Raw genomic sequence first — 24909 nt, forward strand, 5'->3', positions numbered from 1 at the left:
CATTTCAACACCATAACGTAGTCTTCAATACAGTCAGATCAAACAGTCCCCAGCAAACCTCCCCTTTGCTCTTGTATCAGATCTCTTAAAACGTATCAGGGGGTACTTTGTTGGTTCCTCCGAGGGGGCCACATCCGGGGGATCCTTTAAATCAGATAACATGGCCTACCATGCCTTCAGGTCATCTTCCAATTTATCGTCCCTGTGGACATGATTCATACATATTTCTTTAGCGTCGTCCACTCGCCAGTTCGAGTGCCTCAGGGGAATGAGGGAGGCTCTGATCCCAGCCATTTTATACCTATACAGCGTTTCGCAAACAATAGGCTAAGTAAAATAAAATTCCTACTGAGTTTTTACGTGTAGGAGTGGGGATCAGCCCCAGTAATACCCGTTTCATCGTAAATTGAATTTTCCACCCAGTGGCTCTATTTACATATCTCAGCAATGTTTGCCATTAGGGCGTTAGAGCTGTACAAGACCACACCATGTGGTAAAAGTCCACCTCCATTCCCCCACATCGTGGGCCACTAGTGCTACAGGTATGATATATGGTGTGTGGAGTTTAGAGAGAAAGGTAAGTTTGGTGCACTTAATTACATTGCAATATTTAAAATCTGGCATTGGAACTAACTGCCTTCACTCTCTTATGTACCAGTATCCGTTCTTTTAAGGCCATGGCATCCTCCAGTACACCCTCCCATTTGAACTGGACCCATAGCGTTGCAATCGGAATGTCAGCTCACAGGGCCTTGCATATATTAGAAATCAGTCTGAGTCCTCCTGCCATGTTCAGCAGTGTCACCATGGCATTGGAAGGCTGTGGTGCATCTGGAAAGGTCGGCCAAAGGCCCGGGCGGTTGCTGAGATCTTTGCATATTGCAGATATTGTCCCACTCCTAGTGTGAGTGACTCTACTCTCCATTTTTGCACTGACATAGATTCTGCTATTTTTAAAAAGGTTAGAGGGACCTCAGTGGCATGCCCAGCACCTTTGTGACCGCTCCCTCTGTCATTTTGCACACCTGGCTTATAATGTAAGGGGTATTGGGAGAACCCTCACCCCTTCCATCAGCAGAATGGGTAGAGTCCTTCCCGCATGGGACCCTCGTGGGAGGTTCTTTTTCCAGTTATCATCTGGGTCCAACCAGTGGACCGCGTGCTGAAAACGTGCTCCCATATAATAGAGCTCCATATGAGGGACCTCAAGTACCACTTGACCCCACGTTTGTTTAAGGGTAGATAGGCCGACACTCTTCTAACTGTTAGCCCATAATAGTTCTACCACTAGGTTGTCTATGGCTTGAAAATAGTGTCTAAGAGTCACACACAAAGTGTTGTGGAGGACATTCATGCATCTAGGGAGTGTAATACATTTAGCAATAGCTACCCTGCCTATTAGGGACAGGGGGAGGTCCTTCCAGAATCGTATGGAGGACCGCAGTCCAGTATTTACCCTCACCAGGGGAAGGTCCAGGAAACCTTGATCTGTGTGGGCTAATCTGATTCCTAGGTAATGAACTCCATCTGACTCCCAGGGGAGTTCCACCTGTGGTAGTGCCTCCAGCGGTATACCTGTCAGTCTCCCTAGTAGAAAAAAGCTTGGACTTTAGTGAATTAACTCAAAGGCCCAATATTTCACAAGACTTATGCATAACATTTAGGAGTATCTAGACCAAATATTCTGGTTGCCTCAGATAGATCAGAGCATCACTGGCGTAGGGAGAGACCACATGGGCGTACTCTCCCATGGTGATCCCCCAGGGGTGTCCACTGTGTGTCCACTGCAAGTGCGAGGAGAAGGTTGACAAGGGGCACCACTGCCTCCTTCCTCTGTGTTGTGAGAAGGCCTCCGATACGTCTCCTCCAGATCTTACACTGGCGCGTGGGATAGAGTATAGCAGTTGGAACCATTATATATACTTAGGTCCCATGCCCATTAGTGAGTCGAACACCTGTTCGATATCCAGGAGGGCCAAGGTGGAGTCAACCCCTTGCAATTGCTGGGCGTGCTATACAAGCGAGCGCTATCTCAGATTATTCAGGGTACTTCATTGAGAGATAAAACCTGACTGGTCTGAATGGATTAAACATGGGAGGTGATGGAGCAGGTACATCGCCAGTATATTACTAAGGAGTTTGACATATATGTTTAATAACAATAATGGTCTGTAGGATGAGGCCTCCATAGGGTCCTTGCCTGGTTTTTGTATCATTAGTAGTAATGTCTCGTGCATAATGTGCGGGAGGGCCTTTTTTAGAGGGTAGACCTCTAAAAGGCTCATGCGGTCCGCATATTGGCAATATAATTCTGTGGGTAGCCCATAGCTGCCTAGAGTTTTGGCAGGTTTCATAATCTTGATTGCCACAAGAACCCCTTCTTGAGTGATGGATTACCCAGGCTTTCACAGTTGTCAGGAGCAAAGCATGGCAGTGGTATTTCAGCCATTATCCCTTTAAATGATTCTCCGCCCCCCCCCACCTGCGCGGCATATGTTGTACTCAGATAAAGTTTGAACACCTCATTAACGGCTCGTTGGGTGCTGACTAGGGAGCCCCGAACATCACGGATTGACCGTATCAGGACCCGTTGGGTTTCCTGTCTGGTCAGTCTTGCGAGCATCGCTCCAGTATTTTGCCACTCTCTGTGTGCAACCGTAGTCGGTATGCTGTATAGGTATGCTTCTCAAGTTGACGCCAGTCATCTAGTACCACCCTGTGGCACTCTGGCCATTCTGCCAATCTTTCTGGTTCTATATGCAGCTCTTTCTCTATGACTCCTAGGTCTTCTTCGTGTTTCCAAATGTCCCTTTCTAACTGTTGCGTGATCCCATATGCTGTTTTTAGGCATACCCCTCAGAGCACCATCTTCATTCCGTCACAGGCCAGTGCTCTAGTACTCGCACTGCCCCATTTTTCTTCAAAGTAATGCATCAGAGTCTTGTGAACCGTAGCTTCAAACAGGGAGCCTGATAATGCCTGGTCTACTAACCTCCACAGCAGGATCACAGAACGTTTATGTTCTCCCGCAAAGCATATTAAGATGGGGGAATGGTCCAATATATATTGGGTTAGATAGATTATCTCCTGAACCTCTTGTGCTAGGCTGTTAGAGACTAGACAGTAGTCCAACAGGCAGTGGGTCCCTGCTGTGGGAGTATAACAGGAGTATATTTTCTCCGTTAGGTGTTTCTTTCCCCATACATCAAAGAGGTAGAGTCCCTGCATTGTGTCATGTAAAGTCCTAGTCATGTTGGGGTTAGAGTGGCGTCTGGGCTGGTCTCTGTCAAGTGTTACATTGAGGATGCACTTACAGTATCCCGCCATTCTGATGTCCACGGTGAGATTGTGACATGGCCATAGTCACTGTAATATAGAAGTCTGGACAGTCAATGTTCGGCGTGTATATATTTACGAGGCAGAGCTTGCAACCATTCAAGTCGCCATGCAAGTTGACGTATCTACCTTCCGGGTCAAGGACATAGGCTTTGTAGTGATAAGCCACCCATATCGGTGTGCCACAGTCGAACCCAGATTAAGATGTGGCATCAAGTTCTCCTCTACAACCCTTGCAGAGGCTAGGGATACAGTCCCCCCCCCACACGTGTTTCTTGTAAGAATGCTATGGATACTTTGTAACATTTCAAGTACACATATACTCTGCGGCACTTCTCATACTGGGCAATACCCCTAAAATTCCATGTCATAATTGTAATTGTATGTCCTGCCATTTTTAATCATCCTTAGGTGACCTCTTAACCAGTAGGTGATCCCTACCTCCTGCCACCCGTCCAGTTCCCTTGGCAACAGAAATTCAAACTAGATCGCACAAGAGCAGCACATAATTCTCCAACTCAATAAACTTTTAGGAACTGTAAGTCTCCCCAACTCTGTTTGTCCCACCCAACACCCCTGTCCCCTTGGGCAGCTCAACCCAATTCTTCAGTCCAGCAACAGGCCAGGTGAGGACTGGTCTTTGCTGCACCAATCCCAAAACCATTTATCAGCGTGAGAACAGTCTAAGTCTGATAACAAATGAAGGAAAAAAAAAGGGGATGGGAAAAAGTAATCAATGTCCCTAATTTGAACCAAGGGACTTTCATTCTGACAGGACTTCTTCCTCAAGTTTTGTTTGGGACCTTATGCTTCTCAACATCAATAAGCTTTGATTCACGGCAGAATTGTTCAAATCTTGCATATAACGACTCAAGTACACTTTCTGTAATGGCACATAAGACTGAGTCCCTACATGCAGTAAAAGCGTGACTTAGTCTGAACCAAGTCGAGGTGTATCACATTTGATCCCTGTTAAAACATCATCAAGACTATTTATAAATACAGCAAAAAGAAATGAGACTATAGTATAACCTTGTGGAACACCTTATAATACCATTCTCCTTGGTCAAATTGCCATCACGTCCATGGTGACCACATGCTACGGATTTAAATGTAAAAATCTAACAATTAGTAGTCCCAATCATTTCAGATTTTCATTTAATCAGGATCTGTGTACAACTTCAAAAGCAAGCAATACACGTTTTAACAGCATGCCACCTGGCCTGGCAGTTTAGGATGGACTGTTTCGATCTAGGAAGGGTCAACACTGAGTTGCATATGACTCAGTCCAAACTGAGCTGGCATGATGTACAAAATAATAATGGGCTGGGAGGCTGATTTTATTTCAAGCATTTCATCAGTTTTGTGCATACTCCAAAGCAGGCTTCTCCAACGAGTATCTCATGAGCTACTGGTAGCTCTACAGGTACTTGTAAGTAGCTCTCCTATATGCAGCCAAGCCAACTAAATTTAAGACCTTTTCATGGTTGCATTAACATAAGTATGTAAAACATTGAAAAACCTGCATTAGAGGTGAAAATGTGTTTATTTGCATCACTCTTAAGCTAATGTTTGTAGATCATTTTTTGGATTTTGAAAATACATCATGAGGCGCTCGGGAGCCTTATTACTCTTATTATACTCTTGGTGCCATGGACTTTGCAACTAGGGCTGTTATGCATTACCTATGTATTGGCATTCCAAATACATAAACCTTTTTTTGCATTACTACTGACAACCCTGCCTGATGCACAGAGGTGACCAACGCGGACAGTCTTTTGCAGGCTGCTTGCTTATGTAATCTTGTCTGATGTGGTCACTATACAAGACTAATAAAAATAGTAGCTCAGCATAATTTTCATTAAACATAAGTAGATCTTATTACAGAAAAGGTTGGAGACTCCTGCTCCAGAGTGATGTCCTCAGTGGGCTGGGTATGCCCAGATTTGGGTCTCATGCACACTGCCCCACTGGAACAAAGCTATACAGGACTGATGAGCCTTAATAAGGGTGAAACCTCTCTTGGGTTGCTAGTGTTCCATTTCAATAAGGACCTGACCTGGCAGTTTGGGTGGGGCTGTTCTCATTGAAGCAGGGTCAAGACTGATGACTCCATATGGCTGGGTCCAAAATGAAGTGGCACGCTGTGCAAAATAAGGATGGACTGGATTTGACCTGAGTAATTACCAGTGGCTGAGATTAATACATCCATTACATTTTTTATGCTTCTGTGTGATGCTCTAAGTCTGACAGGTATGCCCAGATGTGGGGCCCCTACACACACTGTGCCACTGGAACAAAGCTATACTCAACTGACGAGTCCTAATAAGGGCGAAACTGGTCTTGAGTTGCCTCTATTCCGGATCAGTAAGGACTTGATCTAGCAGTTTGGGCTGGGTTGTTTCCACTGGAGCAGGGCAAGAATGATTTGCACATGGCTGGGACCAAACTGAGGTGGCATGTTGTGCAAAATAATGATAGACTGGGATGCAGCCCGAGTAAATACCAGTGGCTGAAAATAATTCAAGTATTCTTTTCATTCTTTTTTGTGTACTTTCTTGTAGAGATCCACTGGCACTTTGCCTGGATCTGGTGCTTTTCCCCACTTCGGAGTGGCCAAGGTTCTATTACTCTCTATCTAAGTAGCTAAACAAATCTACTTGGTCAAGGGTTTCAAGACCCGGAATAATTGGCAGGTCAGTCACAGCATCAGACTTGTATAGTGCCTTAAAATGAAGCAACCACATTTCTCCTGGAATCGAAGAGGAATTTACATTAAGACCTGTTGGAGTAAAGTCCCACAAGTCCTCAAATGCCATGGAGACTTGCCTGCACGGCATTGCATAAGTCTTTCTAACTTTTTGTGGTAGTAATCTTCCTTTTTTCTTCCTACAAGTGACTTATAGACTAATCAAAGGTCTCATGATCATTGAATTTCAGAAGATTAAATCATTGACAATATGGTTAATTTGGTCAATCTGCATTCCTTATAGTTCCAGTGGGTTGTCATTGTTGGTCCACGTTTAACATTTTCTCCAGCACCTTAATGGAACTTTGTGCAGCAGTGCGTCTGCTTCTGGGAGCTGAGGCTGGAATTCTAGAGTACTCAACTGTATGTGAGAGGAAGTTACAGATGATGGTTACTGAATCAGTGAGCTGCCAATGCATTATTTTCAAGTTAGGTATAACATCTCTGTGCGCATTCAAGTCTCCCAGCTCACTATTTTCATACACTGGTTGAAGTACACCTAGGCAGACAAGTAATGGATCATAAAAAATGTCAACCCTCAGTACCTCCTTGCAGTCCTTTACTACTGACCAAGGTTTGATTCTCAATAATTTATAATAAAACCTTTTTTGATTGTGCATCTGAATATAGGTTTCACAGGGGTGTCGGACCGAAAATGGGCAAAACATTTAATACAAATTATTTTTTCCTATTGACTGCAACTGTGACCATGACCTAATGGCTCTCGTTGGCACAGCCAAACTCTAAATTAGCCAATACCTAGTAACAATATGAAAGATTAAAATCACCAGCTATCAAAGCTAGTGGCCTTGGATGCAAACCAGGCCTGCCAATTTGCTGTGAATTAAGTGCAATAAGAGGTTGTCAAGAATACCTCATTTGCAATTATCTATCATAATCCTACTGTAAACTTTAAACATTTGTGCTTCTACTTGGGAATTTAACTCCTGTCTCGTACAGAAGACATGTACTCCTGCAACATCCCCCCTCTCCTAACCTCCTTTTTTAAGAACCTTTATCACTGGGGAAAGCTAGAGATATCCTGCTGGGCAGACTCAATAGCTGGAAAATTAACTTCATGTCTCGGTTCCTGTAAGTCCCCCAGACCCTTCCACAGGTTAGTCCTCCATCGATTCACATTGTGCTAAAATGCTTGCCTTTGTGTGGGGGGGGGGGTTAAGTCCCCAAGAGTGGTGAGAGCGACCCTAAGCAGACCTGTATCAGAAGGTGGCCTGAGTTTTCCCGATGTCTCAACATACATCTTAGCTGCAAAGCTCCACCCCTCTTTGGAGTACAACCAGGACCCCGACGGTAAACACTGGGTCCAGGTGAAGCAAGCTTTCTCCCCATCAGGTCTTTTATGGCTTCCAATGTCATCCAAGACGGGAGCCCCCAGCTATTGCCTTTGATGTCCACACTTTTAGCCTACTGGACGGAGATGCAACAGCACAGGGCATTCCCGAGTTACCCCTTTCAACTCCCCCCAGGCACATAACCCTGACTTTCCCCAAGGCAGGACCAATCTTGGCTCATTAGTTGGGTTGAGGACCGCTTCTACGATGACTGTGACCTACGATCACAGGGAGACTTTAGTTACTAAATTCGGCTTGACTCAGCAAGATACTTATAGGTTGAGTCAGGCACTTCACTGGCCAGTCAGGTCCCCAGCACGCTTAGCCCTTCAATGCCACAACACACCCATCACATCCCTCTATTTCAAAAAACATCTGCAGCACACGCATATCGTGGTTATACCTATATTTACTACAGCTGACTCCCTCTAAAAATTACGCCTATGTATTGCAATGAAAAAGGCAACTGGATACTGAAATTTCAGATGACACATGGGGGGCCACATGCAGAGAACGGCTAAATCCTCAACATGTTTTTCTTTTGCACTCTTACAAAATACAGACTCGTTGGTACCTCACACCTGTTAGACTTGCAAAGAAGTTTGGCGGTGCCGACTTGTGCTGGAAGAGGAGTGGCGAACGAGGTACATTTCTAGATACGTGGTGGTCTTGCCTACTGTTCCACACATTCTGGATTGAGATCCATCGTACAGTCCAGGCCATTACGACCACTGGATCCACTCATGATTCTCTTGGGAGACCCAGGGGGAGATAGACTCTTCCCCAAGACAACTCCCCCAGGGCCGCCTATTTTTCTATCTATTTGCAGCACAACTGTGGTTAGCCCAAATGTGAAAACAGCTGTTATACCCTTCCTTGAACATGTGGTAGGGAAAGATTTGGTCCCTTTACGCCATGAAGAAACTGACTGCTATCATCCAATATCGAGTAGTCAAATGTTATATCGTATGGCACTCATTCACTACCCATATAAAGCATCTACAACGGGCAGGAGGGCTCCACATGAAAATGTCCAGAAAACTATGGACATTCAATATACGCATCATGTCCTCCTAGGACCCCAAACCAAACTCCCATCTTGATGGCTAGGTTTTTTTTTCTTTTCGATTGTTCGTGAGGATGTGGGTGATTTTACTATGTACTCATTGGGCAGGGTTGTACCTTAATCATCCTATTTACTGTAATTAAAGGTGCACGGGTTGCACCTCCCTTCTTCTATTCTGCACACTGATTAATTTGGAACTGCACTGTGTCATGTTATTTTCTTTCTTGAAAATGCAAAATAAAATTGTTTAAAAAATGGTGCTTCCATGTTTTGAGTGCAGAACTTAAATGCTAAATCTTTTTGAGTGTCAAATGAAAGGAGAAGGGATTCACTTATCATAATGACTGACATCCATACATACAATAAACTGAAACACGTCCTTTCAACTTCTTTACTGCTGGTAGGAAGTAAGCATTGTACCGTTCTTTTTTACTGGACTCAGAAGCCATGTTTCCTGAAAACATATCACTTCCACCTGGCTTAAAAATTCTTGGAAGTCCAAGTCTTCTAATTTTGATCCAAAACTAGCAACATTCTACCTGAGTAAGAAGGAATGCCCACAGGAAATTGAAGTATGATTCTGATAGTTTGGTAACAACTTTTTATTAGGTAAATCTAAACTTTATTAGGGCACTGGCCGCCTTATTGTGAAGGGCAGCACTCTCCCAGGAACAGGACCTGGAGGCCTCCACAGATGAGCCAAAGTTAACATTGCTTTCCTTAAAGTTAAGGCTATCATATTTGCCAATCTATACGTATCCAAGGGCAATTCGTAGCTGCGTGGAGATACTTTACTGCTTGTTCGAGGTATGTTATCATCACACTGATGGTCGTTTTTTCAGTCAGTACCAGGGGGGCTTGTGTCTGTTTTCATTTATAACATGGTTGTCAAGATCGTAAATACAGAATTTGTTGGCATGTTCCCAAATTCACTTTGCGATATCACATAAATGAAATTAAACAAAAGTGTGTATCATCGAAAGACCCATCAGCCCTCCTGATAAAGCTGATTAAGCTGATGCCACTTGAGGCAAAAATACTTAGGTACAATACCTTCAGAAATACGTTGAGGATTTGTGATCAGGTCATACACAATTGGGACTTCGCGTCGGGGAGCAGATCAATGAATCTCAGATCAAGTTTTGGATCTGGTGAGTATTTATTTAGATACTGCCAATTTCATCCTAACCTGCTCATTCATGCACTCATTCATAGACAGCTCTTTGTCCTAAACTGTTGTTTGGTATAAAATGTCACTCAGGGTCTTAGTCCCTGTGCTAGTGTTTCCCTGCTGCGAGGATTGGCCCTATGATTAATAGATTTCAGGAAAAAAGGCTTTGCAATTAGTCTGATGTGATACTTATGCTTATAGGTTTATCCTCTTCTACACTTTTGGCTTAATCATCCCAAGAGCGAGCTTGCTTCTCTACAATTATTGGGTGTCTGTCAGGGATACAGTTTGTTAGTATGGAGTCAGATTTGGACATTCTTCAAGGACTTGAACTTGGATTTTCACTTCCCTTGAAAACGTCTTCTCTCTAGAACAAAGTCTTGCTCAAATCTCATATGCCATAGACGTTTTGTTTTAGAACGTGTCTGTTCTTGACCTTTTCAGATACTTTTGTCTAGGCTTTTTTAGCAAAGCATATTCAACTTGGGCAATGAGTCACAGGTAACCTAGAAAATGATGGAATGGAAATGATGATGGGATAAATAAAATTAGCACTTACAGGAGACTTTCGGGTCAGGTGTGACAGGATATGTAAGATAGCGGTTAAGATCAATAATGGATGGCTCAAGACTACCCGTTCAACAAAAATCTTACCATTGTTTCTACGGTGGCTTCGATCATGGCCGTCATAGCTGGAATTGGGGGTTCAGACACTGCAGGAGACTAAAGGAACTTCCTAATGAAGTAGGGGTCTATTCACGTCTAAATAATGAGGCATGAACTGTAATAATGAGTGGTTATGCTCTTGAAGCAGCGAGTGATTGGACTGTGTACTAGAAGTGGGAATGGAAACATTTTCAGCATGTGTTGAGTTATTACGAAGCTCTGGTAAAAACAAAGAAGTGTTAAGTGAATGTTATCAAAATCTAAACTTAGTGGGGACATTGCTGCTTGTCAGTTTCATATTGGCTGCTAGTAATGATTCTGTTAACCATCTGCAGGAAGGAGATTATGATTTCAAGCAGTGTGGGATTTTGTTGATGATTAGAATGAGCACACATGCCACTGTCTAAACCATAGAGTTTTTCTACATTGATAGTTTCTTTGCGTTAAGTGGTTGTTGTAATAGTCATTAATGGCACATTTGTTTCATGCGCGAAAGCACTTGTTGAAGATGCTGGATGGGGTACTACGCACTTGGGAAGATAACTGGGTCTGTTGGGCTACTACTGGTTCATGGTACAAACCAGCGTAATGGTCGAGAGTACGAGTCTGGATTTGAGGCTCGATCCCACCGACTGCCAGACTCATCTTGTGTGTGTCTCTTGCAGGGAATCCATCCTTGGTAGAGTTTTATATGATGCTGTATTTAGTAGCACTCTCCACCACCGTTTTCAAGTTTGTGTAAAACAGCGCAGGTCGCTCCCAAATCGGCACCTGTTATGACATAATAAAATCATATGTCCAAAGGATTAGCTGTTCTATAGCTTGCCCAAAAAGTTGAGAGAAATCAGCAAGCATTACCCTTGTGCGGCATGGCCTCTACAACAGACACAACGAACATCAGTGAATTTAAGATAACCATAGGCAAGAAAGAAAAAAGGACAGAAAACAGAGGAAAGCAGTGGTTACAAGACTTAAGACGGACTTACTCTTTGATGCATCATCAGTGCACTTGTCTTGTTGTGGTAATGTTGCGCTGTTGCTGCACCGATGCAGAATAAACAATTAGCAACTGTAACAATCCATTAGATGACACCCTCAGAGGAAACTCGGAACACCAAGTGAATGAAAAACTGAAAGGCACAGTTGCAAGTGACCATAAGCAATCTTATGTAATAGAATAGTAGCTTAAGTGAAACAGACTAAGTAAAATAATTAAACTAGTTAACCCAGCGACCAAGTCGCTCCTAACACAATGGTATGTTCCTCTACTAAAAGTTGTCTGTCAGTTGATGTCCTTCCTCTGCCTCATTTGGTCTCTCCAATCTCTATTTGAGGCTCCGGCCATAGAGTGTCACATGGCCCGATTTGCTCAACATGCAGATGAACACAAGGACGCCACAGAACTCTATCATGCCCCTGCACACACAAATGAAGAACACACCTGAAGAATCAGGGAACAACAGGACAGCAGGCTTGGGAACCTCGGCAGTTTTAATGCTCTGGAGACCTCTGAGGTTTCAGGAGCTCAGGACTGTAGAGCTAGAGCTCAACAACGCTCGGCATCATTGGGCCACAAGCTGCATTGTCTTCACTCTCCAGCAGCATTTCACCTTCCATGTAATCAGCCTGATAGACAGGTTTCCGGATCCCAACCTAAACCTTCAATTGAAAAAGTTATATTGTTGAAAGCCGATGTTTTCAGCTCCCTGTAAAGAGGTAGAGAATCCTCCCCATTATGTGTCAGTCTCTCTAAATGATGGGTGCTAAACTCCAATAGCTCTGAATACGATGTCCTCCTTGCCTTATCTGATGCAATGAAAAAGATCTTAGATCAAAAATATGTGAGCACCTTGATGAACTATGGAATGGGGGGGGAGGGGGCTAGCGGCAGATATTACCTATTAAGAATGCATTTCTCATCAAGACCATTAGGGGGAATCCCCTTAAAGACAAATAATTTCTGCTGATCTGGGAGTCAAACGGTTTAACACAGGAAATCCCAGATTCTACGGGCCTGATTCACACAGGTAAACTTAAACATTTGTGCAAGTTTATGATTGTTTGCTATTCACAAAGGGATTTAAGAGTAGTATCTTTACGCATACAATACCACCTATCTTCATATGTGCAGAGCTCGAGCTTACACAAAAGAGTTTTTCTGCTTAGGTGAATACTGAATTGTGAAGGAGGATGGCATGTGTTCACAAATTAGCTTCATTCTTGGAGGGATCATTCTTTATTATGGGGCAGCAATCCACGCATATAAAGACACATACTCCTCAAACGAATCAGCAAAAGTACTGGGATCTGCAGTGGCCAGACCACCTTAGATTCCCCTCGGTCTCTCTATTTCAGAAATGTCCAGGGTTGGAAGTCCTCCAAGGGTGTTGGCAAACCCTAGGCCAAAATGTTGCAGCCATCCCCCTTGGAGAATTAGAGGAAACTGGATGTTTTATGAATGTTTTTGAAGTTTGTAGCAGTGAGAAATGTTTTATATTTTGATCCTCGCAAGACTCACCACCCTGGATGTGTACATTTCAGAAAAGCCCCAGAGTTGGTCGGGTTCCCTGGCGGCGGGTCGACTCCAGCCGAAATGCTGCAGCCATGTAAAGAGAAAAAATAATAAGTGATAGGTTTGTATGACTTTCTGGGAACAAAAATATTGGATCCATGAAAACCACAACACTATAGATTCCACTGGGTCTCCAGTTTTCAGAAAAGCCCAGGGCTGGAGAAGTTTCCTGGGTGCCAGCCATCTAAGAGCCCATGGGTGCTTCCATCCCACATGGCAAGTGAATTGAAATTGGGATTTGCAGCAGACAAGGCTTAAGGCATCCATTCTGCCGCTCCCATGGGCAGAAATACTTACTGGAGGTTGGCCCAATGACAAGGTGGTCCAGCACCCCACCTCATTACATTTACTACTTTTTCCCCCTGGATATCTGGTTGGCTCTCTGTCTCCGGGTGTGGTGATTAGTGGTTACTGCCCCACTTCACTCTCTGAGAGGAGAAGAAGAACTGTCTGTGACCCAGGAAATGACAGGAACAAGACTGACACCACCCCATATGTTTTTTTACATTGTTTTGTCTTGGTGGCCTGTGTGCTTTCCAACATCCTGGGAGAGCAGTTTGGGATGTTTAACCTCTATCTGCCCATCCCTGGGAGGGAAGAAAATCCACCAGATCACCAGGGAAAAAATGAGAAACAAAATAGGGGACCAGAGCTTGCCCATCCTGGCACTAGGCTACCCCCCATACCTTAGACACCTGACAGTTTTTCTGCCCTCCTGGGGTGGCAGATTAGAGGGTTCACTCTGAATCTTTGTGCCCCCAGGGGGCCGACAACCAAGTAGGCACTAGGGTTTGGTATCCAAAAGAGGAATGGTGTGGAGTATCAGCCCTCGTGGCATAAGGATCTAAATCCATGTACCAGACAGTTTCATTCACATATTGGAGGCAAAAAGTGGGTCTTTACCTCCTCTTTGTAGGGCCACATATGTAACCTATCCCCAAAGGACCCAAATTACCTCTCATGTGCCATGCAGATGGCTGTAATATTTTGGCTCTGGGTCCCTGGGATGCAGACAGTTGTTTTTTGGCTACAGTGGTGTGTGGTGTGGCCTAACGCCAGAACAGCCTAGTCCCCACCCCACTCTTTGGAAAAAAAACAATATCTGGGCTCAAATTTCACATTGAGAGCACAGCCTTTGCTTGTACCTGACGCTGACGGGGACAATGCACCAACTGCAAAAAAGAGAAGATGTTGAGATGCTGTCCTCAGCACTGTGTGAAATCGGACAATTGAGGAGAGTGTATTAGTGAAAAACAGGGTCATGGGTTGAAATCGCAGCTCTGTATTTCACTGAGGGTGCACCGGCCTCTGTCTGAAGATAAATCAAGGCATTACTCTGCAGGTTGTTGCAGTGTGTCAATGGGCCTGCTTACAGAGGGATCTCTGGGTGTCCTTTTGACCCCTGATCCCATGGGGTACATTTGAAGGTATATTGACTCGGCCTCCCAACAGCTCTTCTGCTTCTGTGCTCATAAAACAGCCCAGGAGAAAAGGCAACGTTTTTCCTCATTTCCAAGGCCCCAACCAAGCATCATAGGTATGATTTTAGAACTAATCAGACATGTTTGGCTTCAGTGATGTCAGATTCACATGCTGTTTCTCACTGAAAACGTGTGCTGAATTTCAAATGGAATATAAGGAGTTTTCAGTGAATACATTACAGATGAGTTATCAGCCAATTTAGAAGCAGGCTTAAGGTGGCACTGAATGAGAAAATTGCTAAGACAGTCAACTACCATGGACCCATAACCTGGGGGTCTGCCTTTGAGTGGAGATGCATGTATTAACTAGCAATCAAATTATAATGATTCCTGCAATTCTTATGTAGGCACCTGTATGCTTTGTAGATGGGTTCCTCAGGTTTTGCCCACCAGTTAATTGCTGCCCAACATTCAGCAGTAGGAGGGGGCCTATCTTATTGGTTTATCATTGTCCCTATCCCAACCAAAGCATGCTCCCCTCCATAGGCGCCTACATCATCCATGCTACCTGGAAGTGCAATGTGGATACAGTGGTCAATCGGATGCCCTATTATTATAGAGAGGGTGGATAAATACTTTACCAGGGCACGATCATATTAAAGAAATCTCTTTCCCCTGCACTGCATAAGGAGCATATGGGTGAGGGTATTGTGCATGCTCGCTATTGTGTCTCAGGAGTAAAGCATGTGGTGTGCAGGTAATTCAGTAGTACGAGGTGCACTTCCAAGGAAATGACCAGCTTGTGAGATGCCTCCTTAGCATTCCTCCAATCACTCTTGCCCAGGCAACTTACCCCGCCTTTTTATCATCCATTGAGCATTGTAAAAAGAACAGGCGCATTTATAATTGGGGATTTATAGATGTGATCTACACCTCCTTTCTCTAATGAGCCGGAGGGTGATTTTGACTTCCAGTGAGTTATATTTCATAGGCTTATTCAGGGTGGGTTGGTGGGTAGCAAATGCATGTCTCAACTGTAAGTATTTGTAGAATTATTTTTTATGGAGGTCAAACTGCTAGAACAAGTTTATTTGTGTACTCTGCCAGACATTTCCCAGCTTCAAAATCCCAGTCAATCAATCAGGAATTTGTAAACCGCACTACTCACCCGTGAGGGTCTCAAGGCGCTGAGGAGGGTAGGGGGAGAAGGGACGGGGGAAGGTGCTGTTACTGCTCCAACAGCCAGGTCTTGAGAAGTTTCCTGAAGGTAAGGAGGTCTTTGGTCTGGCGCAGGTGGGTGGGAAGAGTGTTCCACGTTTTGGCGGCGAGGTGCGAGAATGATCTACCGCCGGTTGTAGTTCTGTGGACGCGTGGGACGGTTGCGAGGGCGAGGTTGGCGGAGCGGAGATGCCGGGTCGGGGTGTAGAAGGACAGTCATCTGTTGAGGTATTCTGGTCCGGTGTTGTGGAGTGCTTTGTGAGCGTGAGTGAGGAGTTTGAAGGTAATTCTCTTGTTGACTGCGAGCCAGTGCAGGTTTTTCAGGTGGTCTATGATGTGGCAGTGGCGGGGGATGTCCAGGATGAGGCGTGCAGAGGCGTTCTGGATGCTTTGCAGCCTCTTATGGAGTTTGACCGTGGTTCCTGCGTAGAGGGCATTGCCGTAGTTCAGCTTGCTGCTTATGAGAGCTTGGGTGACTGATCTTCTGGTTTCGGTGGGTATCCATTTGTAGATCTTTTGGAGCATGCGGAGGGTGTTGAAGCAGGAGGAGGAGATGGCGTTTACTTGCTGGGTCATGGATAGTGAGGGGTCCAAGATGAATCCTAGGTTGCGTGCGTGGTCGGTGTGAGTCGGAATGGTTCCGAGAGTGGTAGGCCACCAGGAGTCATCCCATGCAGAGGGGATGGAGCCGAACATGAGGACTTCAGTCTTGTTGGAATTGAGTTTGAGGCAGCTGCTCTTCATCCATTCGGCGATGGCCTTCATTCCTTCGTGGAGGTAGGTCTTGGCGGAGAACTTGGTGAGGGAGAGGATCAGCTGGGTGTCAGCATATGAGATGATGTTGAGGGTGGGGATCGGGCGATGTTGGCGGGCAGGGCCAAGTAGATGTTGAAAAGGGTTGGGCTGAGGGACGAACCCTGGGGTACGGCGCAGATGATTTAGGTGGCCTCCGAGCGGAATGGGGAAAGGTGGACTCTCTGGGTTCTGCGGGTGAGAAAGGAGGTGACCCAGTCCAGGGCTCTGTCGCGGATTCCTGCATTGCTGAGGTGTGAGCGTAGGGTGTGGTGGCAAATGGTGTCGAACACGGCCAAGAGGTCCAGGAGGATGAGGGCCGTGGTTTCGCCGGGGGGTTCTGGGTGTTGAGGCAGTCGTGGATGTATGCAATCTTGCGGTGGAAGTAGGAGGCTAGGGAGTCGCAGAGGTCTTGGGATGGTGGGATGTCGTTGGCGTTGGAGATGGGGTTGGAGAGTTCCTTCACAACGTTGAAGAGCTCCTTGTGGCTGTGTGCATTGTTGTTGATTCGGTCTTTGAAGGTGGTTCTCTTGGCGGCTCAGATGAGTTGGTGGTGTTTGCTGATGGTGTTTTTGAAGGCTGTGAGGTTGTCCAGAGTCTGATCTTGGTGCCACTTTCTTTCGAATCTTTGGCAGCTTTGCTTAGATTCGTGGAGGTCGGTGGTAAACAAGAAGACCTTTCTGTCGGTGCGTCTGTTGGAGGGATTCTTGATTGGGCAGAGAGTATTGGCACAGGTGTTGACCCATTGTCTGAAGTTGCGGGCAGCTGCGTCAATGTCGGTGGTGTCGATGGGTGGGTTCTGGGAGAGGGTCGCGATAAGTTGGTCTTTGGTGGGGATCCGTTGTGGGTGGTGGTGTGTTGTGGGTTTCTTGAAGGAGAAGTGGATGCAGTGGTAGTCTGTCCAGTGGAGTTCCTTGGTGTGGCTGAAAGAGACGTGATTCCTGGTGGAGAAAATAGGGTCGAGTGTGTGTCCTGCAGAGTGGGCTGGTGTCGTGACGAGCTGTTTGAGGCCAAGGTTGTCGAGCAGGGTGGTGGTGTTGTTGTCGGTGGTGTACTCGAGGTGGAAGTTTAAGTCTCCGAGGAGTATGTAGTCAGTGGAAGCGAGAGCGTGCGTGCTGATGATGTTGGTAATGGAGTCGCTGAACTGCTGTCGTGGGCCGGGGGGCCTGTAGACGAGGGTCCCTTGGAGGGTGGTGTTTGGGTCAGTGGATTTGGAAGTGCAGGTGTTCGGCAGTGCTGAGGGTGTCTTCGGTGTTGGGCGTGATCCTGAGGGTGTTCTTGTGGATGATGGCAATGCCTCCTCCTGGTTTGTTGGAGCGGTCCCTGTGGGTGATCTTGTAGCCGTCCGGGATGGCTATGGTGATGTCAGGCGCTGAGGAGGGATTCATCCAGGTCTCGGTCAGGGAGGCGACGATTGGGGAGGCTGAGTCGTCGAGTAGATTCCATAGCTCTACTGCGTGCTTGTGGACGGAGCGGGTGTTAAGGAGGATACATCTGAGATGGTTGCCTCCTGCCTCTCAATAAGATCCCACTGCTCAAATTCTTCCAGATGGGTGTTATGGAGAAGACATCTTACCTGCTCATTTGATCCAGGGAAAGGCTAATCCCCAGCATAGAAAAGCCACCCTCATAAACCTCTGGTAGCATGTCCAGAAGAGAATCCCCATAAGTAAATCTACTCCATTACTATGTCCAACTAGGAGATCTCAGCATGAAATGCAGGGTCTTCATGACCTTTGTCTATCCAGTTATGAAACACCTGAATCAGTGATACCAAATATTACTGGTATGGTCAGCCAAACCTTTGTTGAAGGTATACAGGGTGCATTTATTGAAAGCAATATGGGCAGTTTTGGTTCCTCTGGAAAAAAGAATGCACTTTGCCTGTCAGGTCCGCAAACCAATTCTGAGGGATCGCTAAGGGGAAGGTTGAAGTACTTACTCAGCTCCTTCAGTGACAGTGCCAACAGTGCGTAAGTTTGGGACTCCATGTAAACGTTGGCTCCAGTGTAATATGCATTCTCAGGTACTGGAAGCTGAGTCTTTGGACAGGAAGGCAGGATTCCTGTCAACCTTCTTGCAATTTCCCTTGAGCGGGATTTGCAGCAACTGTGAAAATCTGACTGGAGGCCAGAAGCCTTGCCATAGATATTTAACATCTGGATCAGTTAAGGGCATGTGTCATGGGATCGACACATAAAAAGAAGTCTTTGGCATAAAGGAAAATCCAGCATCCTAAATCATTATTCTAGAAGAAATTTGATACCTGGGCATCGCATCGCACTCATGCAGCCAGGGGTTGTATCACCAGACGAGGCAAAGTGGCTAAATGGGGCAGCCCTGCCTGGTCCATCTGCAAATCGGGAATGGGGGTGAGAGGATGTCATTCACTTTTACGTGCACCTGGGAGTAAATGTATAGTACTTTCACAAAGAACATGAAGCGGGCCCATATGAAGAAGTACTCTCAACAAGATTGACCGGTCAAGGGAGTTCCATGCTTTTTCAAGGTCTATTAGCATTACAATGGAGTCCCTGAGATTATGGAGTTACGCCAGCGAGATTTGAACCCTGAGCATCCAGTCGGGTGCTGCAGCAGGAGTTAAAGTCACACTGATCCGGGTGAAAAAACAAGGTAACCACTTGCAAAACCAGTAGGCCAGAACCCTGGCACAGATTTTCATGTCAACATTTATGAGGGAGATAGGCCAATATAAAGAGCATTGATCTATGTTGTGTCCTGCTTTATGGAAGAACACGATAAAGAATCAGTTTCAGGAGGAAACTGACCCTTCTCAATGGCTTCTTGATACATACTCAGTAAATGGAGAAATCAGATCTAATTGATTTTGTTAAAATATTCAATCGGAAACCAATCTGGACCATTGTCTACCCTGATTTAATTTCTTCAATAGTTGCCTCAAACCCCTCTATTGGCATGAGCTGAGCTAGACCACCTGTGTCATCGGTGAGGGGGCTGGAGCGTTCATGGACAGATTACTCCACCAGGGCATACAGGTCCCTATAGCAAGAAACAGCAATTTCTGCCACTGCACTGATCTGTTTCCCTGTTGAGTCCTGTAGTTTAGGCATCACTCTATTCTACTGGCTGGAAACCACAGATGTAACCTCTAGTTACCTCCCTTGTTGCCAGCCAGTATAGGAGTTTCCCAGATTTGTCTCAACAGTTATAGATTTGTCTGTTTGAAGGGAGACAGCACTCCTCATCTTCCTCTAAGCATAATAGACATAGGGAAGCCCCTGTCGGTCGATAGATACTGCTGAATTCTCTCATCCATCTTAGCAAGGTATTCAAAATGGAGTGCGAGAATCCTCACATCCAAAGCAGACACCTACTGGTTTTTCCATTTAGCTCTTTTTCTTAAGACGGATTTGGCCTTACAATGTATGGTGGCCCAATGAGTTCACATGGATTCCACAGAACCCACATTGATTTCAAATTGGTTTTCAATTCTTGTAATAGGTACTGCGGGCATTGCATATCAACAAAGGACCACGCGTTCAATATGCCAGATTTGGTTACAACCCTTCCGTGTTTTCCCAATTCTTGTAATAGGTACAGCGGGCATTGCATATCAACAAAGGACCACGCGTTCAATATGCCAGATTTGGTTACAACCCTTCCGCGTTTTCCCAATTCTAATCATGATTGGGGAGTCATCTGAGATTCCCTGGGATAGATTGTTCACTCCAGTTGTACATATCATGCCTGTGGCTCGAAAGCAGAGGTAATCAATCTAAACATGTTTCCATATGCTGCTCAAATATGAATATATTCAGCCGCACATGGGTCCCATATCCGTAAGACAACGCACGGACCCAGCATGTTCCATTCAGCCAACACAGGGGTCTTTAGTGGCTTTGCTGTCCTAGGACCAGTGGAACCTTATACAGGGTCTAACACCTCATTCATATCCCCATCCTTGAGGATGAGACCTTGGAGTCCAGAACCCCAACCCCCCCCCCCAACAAACACACATGTTGTTTTATGTGGTAATACTATCCTATTGTTGAAAAGTAAGCTATATGTGAAGGGCATACAAAGAGAAGGGTGCAACACTGAATTAGTTCACTTTGCCTTGGTGCCAAAGGGTTTCTGCAAGGTAAGATTTCAAGGGCTGGGTGGGTCCACGATTTGGCGGTTCTTCCATCTATGTCTCAGTCTTGGTCAGCGCCTTTCAAACTCCAGGGATTGCAGTGATCCTCTAGGGGGGATTGTCTGATTGCAGGGGTTTTCAGCTGCCGGAAATATGAGGCTCTCCCCCAGCTGGAGAGAGGGGTTGCATTTCAGGTCTTTCTACTCTGCAACCAGTGCTTAATTTGGGATGGTGGTTGCAGGTGGGGCCCACCAGCACTCTTTTTTTTAGGCCCAGAATTATTTTTTCCTCAACACTTTGACCTGGAGCAAGAGAGAACATTATACAAAAGTGGGAAAAGAAAGAGGAAGAGAAAGGCTGTAAAACTGTAACAAAAAGAGAAACCAGGGATGGAAAGCAACCTACAGCAATGAGATTGAGGGGTAGGGAGTGCCTGGTGGTGGATTAAAGAGTCCTGGGGTGGAATCAAGGCTTGGTATTCAGCACCATGATATTTATTAGATTGGGCTTCTAAGCACAACCTTGAACCCTAGCACTTATTTGTTTACAAATAAAGCATTGTCTACAAAATAGTCTCAGGCTGTCTCGTAGAATCAAAGTAGAAGGAGCGCGAGTGGTGGAGTACTTTAACTCTGGCTTGGAATGAAAAGCATATATGTAAGATTCATCGCCCGTAGCAGCTGTTTGACTAGTTTGAAGGATTTTATTTGCTTCAGCAAAAACCAGAATGTCGTCTTGTAAATATACTCCTCCATCAATTCCCTTTGGGCCCTCGGCTTATCATCCTCTTGAATACGCCAGCTGCTGATGCTAAGCCAAATGGCATCCTCGTAACTAGGAATACCCCTTCTGATGTTATGAATGCTGTCAAATGTTTAGAATCTTTGTGAAATGTGATTTGATGGTATGCACTCCTTAGGTCCAATTTGGAGAAATACCTTCCCTCTTTCAGCAACAAAACTAACTTGCTAACTAATGTTGTGACGTCCATCTTAACCGGCCTGAAGCGAGGAATTATCGGAGCTAACAAGCTTGAATTCCTGTAAAAAACCACACACAGCGACATAGGGGTGGCCATCTTGACAAATTGTGAAGGATTGCATAAGATTGCATAGTTTGCATGTACAGTTTAGTGAACGAAACAGTGGCAACATCGGAAACTGTAACAACACAGTGATTCTGCAAGGAGAGACGTGCCTGTTACTCTGTGCCAACACAGTGATAGGAACACCACAGTGGGAAGACACTTGTTACCTAGTACCAACACAGCGACAGGCACACCCTTGAGAGAAGAGAAGTGCTTGTTACTCTATGCCAACACAGTGATAGGCACACCATTGAGAGAAGAGAAGTGCTTGTTACTCTGTGCCAACAAGGTGATAGACACACCACTGGTTACTCCAACATGGTGATAGACACACCGCATAGAGAAGAAAAGTGCCTGTTACTCAAGGCACTCAAGTGTTGCTGAACTGTATCTGTATAAGTACAGTTCTGCAACATATTGGTCACATCCTGTGAATCATTACTAAGGACACACATACTTAGACATGAATGTACCCCTCTTACCACAAAGAACTACCACAATTAATAATTTATAGAAGTCTAGATGTGTAATTTGAATAATGGGGATAATTTTCACGGAGAGTTTTGGAGTGTTATCAATTTAACAAGTCAAGCAAAGCTCCAGTTTTCTATGATGTTACTCAGAAGCTCAAAGTGAAAAAATCCCCATTATTCACTACTACCCAACAACACATTTCTGTAATGCATGGCCCATCCAAATCATCTGCCCTGCTTTCAGAGGCTCTTCAGTAATAGAACTGTTATGGAAGGATACCAGGCATCCTGCCATCCTCCCATATCACTCTCAGAATTTCTGTCGCTGCAAATATGAAATAAAACACTTTATGACCTGCTAATCACCTACACCACAATCTGAAAATACAATTTAGTGTTCTGCCACCCACCCACACCATCCCATCTTCAATACGGTCACCCTCTCCCAAATATATAAAAATAATATGTGGCCTCCTGCTGCCTATTTGCACCATCTTTCTGAACCGTCTCCCTTCCTTCCAGGCCAAACCTGTGCTCACTGCTCTCCATCAGAGCAGAGGACAATGGCCACACTAAAAGGCTCCCTTGCAAGTCCGCTCAGCTGCAGCCTTGAATTCATTGTGACACAGCAACAGTTTCTATATCATATCAGATTCTCGCAATGACGCATCAGTGACAGCCATAGATAATAAACTCTATTTCTTTTACTTTAAAATGCTAGAGGCTTACATTTCGCTGCAAATTTTTTTTCATTCTCTTCAGTATTTTAGTTCAGCCATAGACCTTTCTCTCACAATCTGCTTTATAGTCTATCAAGCAATTGCCTTTGTTTTTCTGTTGGGCAACTGTAAAACGTCCTCCTCAAGTGGCAACAACTAACCAAAATCACAAAATCCCATCAGCCTACATTTGAAACAGGGGCACTGCAATTAAGTTGTTACCTAGCATGGCTTTCCCGTCATCTTCTAGCTCAAAACGCAGAGTTTGATGTTCCTGTTCCATTTCTAACCGGAGAGACTCCATGGCCTGCCTATGAGCCTCTTTTACTTTCTGAAGTTCCTCTATATGTTCCTGTTGCAAACGATCTTCATATTCCTGCAGAATTAGAAAACATAACTCAATTTTAACAACAAAAATAAACATAAAAAACAACATTCACTTCTTAGATTATAGTGCTACCGTAATTTATTACACTTAATCACCTAACAAGAACTCCATATCAAGAGTTATTTTATTTATTGGGCGTGAGGTATGCAAAAATTGACAGCTTTGCTCTTTTCCTATCTACCACCTACAAGAAGAGGCTGATTAAGAAACACGTGTTTAAAGTTGGAAACGTACTCATTATATACTATTACTAGGGCATGTGACGACCTCAGAAGTTTAGGGGGAGGCACTCAGAGAAACCTATGCAAGGTGTTGACTTCTGAGCACATCACTGCTGCCCCACACTTACAGCTGCAGACTGCTGGCTAGGCAGACGCTGCACAGATGGAAGACATGCACTAGTGCATCATATTTTCATCAACCACACAAATGTTGGGGTGTGTTTAGTAATTTTTTGGGAAGTAAACATGCAAATGCAGGCTTGGTGCAATAAACATTGGGAGAGTTCTTGAACAATACTTCTTCTTGGGAGTGTATCAGCTACACAAATGCCCCCACTTATATTTCTGATTCGATCACGCAAATTCTCATTTACTAGCCTAAACTTCCGACTCTAGAAAATCAGCCAAATCTGCCGATTTCTCCAGCTTCAAAGTAGATTGGTGATCATAAATCTGTTGTTTTGCGCATCTAAGTTGCATATATGTGTGGAAAAAATTGTAACTCGGGTCAATAATCAATTTTCCAAAAATTCAAAACATAAATTGCACATATAAATGGTTTCAATGAAAAAATATGCACTTTCAAAAATACAGTAAAGATTCATTAAACGTGATTTGTCCTATGCGTTATAATGGCAATGGAATTTCTAGAGGAATGGTGCAAGCCGAGTGGCTTGCATACATTTCGTTAGAGGCAACAAATACAGCAGGGTATAAAAGATGCACATGCCTTTTGTTCTCGATTTTTGGATCCCTCAAGGTTCTGGATTGCAATTTCATGGGCTTCTTGCATGGATTTTTGCTTTTGTTGATGTTCTTCTTCAAGTAGCTGCATTTCCTGGGTAAGGCGCTGCCGTTCCTGACTGAACTGGGCATGAAGCTGCTGCATTGACGTCTGAGACTGGGACAGCTGCATCTCAAGATTTTGTTTGAGCAGGGAAATCTAAGCCAAGATCAGCAGCACAACAGAAGAGAAATGAAATGAGCAATGCTAAGGATACCTGAAGGAAAATTAATAGCAAATTTTATGATTTAACATTTATGATCTTGGCATTCACAGACATGTTTCACAAAGTAAGATTTGAAGCTCAAGGCATGAAAACAGCACACAGGCATCATTCGTTATATCTTATAAGGACTTAACACAATTTCTTCGCTTACTTCAACACCCATTAGGTCAGTGACAAGACAAGCACATTCTAAAAAAAAAAAAAAGAGCATTCTTCCAGCCACTTTCTTAAAGCAAGCCATGCAGATGAACCTTACAGTGGCAGAATATGACTGCAACAGCAGAATATACAATTCATCCAACCTACCCCTTGTACTCCACTGAGGCAAAATATATATTTTGTGCTTAGGGATTCTTGGGATGTAAACGTCCATGCCCCCTGCCATGAGCGCCCAAGATGTGGTGATATATCTGGATCCTTGGTAATGATATTTGGTCATGAATGAACACAGATCATGCGTGTGTGCTGTGACCTAGGCCTGTTTCATGAACTGCGGTCTGCTTAGACGGGGAGGGGCACCCAAAGCGTTATTCTCAGGAGATGTAAGGCTA

General features: G+C 44.7%; 1 protein-coding gene across 9 annotated transcripts in view; it reads right to left on the minus strand.

Annotated features, from left to right (window-relative positions):
• The window catches only part of FAM184A (family with sequence similarity 184 member A), a 670286-nt gene that overhangs the window by 94329 nt on the left and 551048 nt on the right, over positions 1–24909 (minus strand). For all 9 annotated transcript variants that reach the window (XM_069235390.1, XM_069235388.1, XM_069235387.1 and 6 more), the window contains 2 exons: positions 24079–24291; positions 22962–23115 (listed from right to left, as the gene is read on the minus strand). In XM_069235390.1, the coding sequence (XP_069091491.1) occupies positions 22962–23115; positions 24079–24291 (367 nt within the window). The remainder of the gene's footprint in view (positions 1–22961; positions 23116–24078; positions 24292–24909) is intronic.

Source organism: Pleurodeles waltl, chromosome 5, assembly GCF_031143425.1.
Source record: "Pleurodeles waltl isolate 20211129_DDA chromosome 5, aPleWal1.hap1.20221129, whole genome shotgun sequence".
Lineage (NCBI taxonomy): Eukaryota > Metazoa > Chordata > Amphibia > Caudata > Salamandridae > Pleurodeles > Pleurodeles waltl.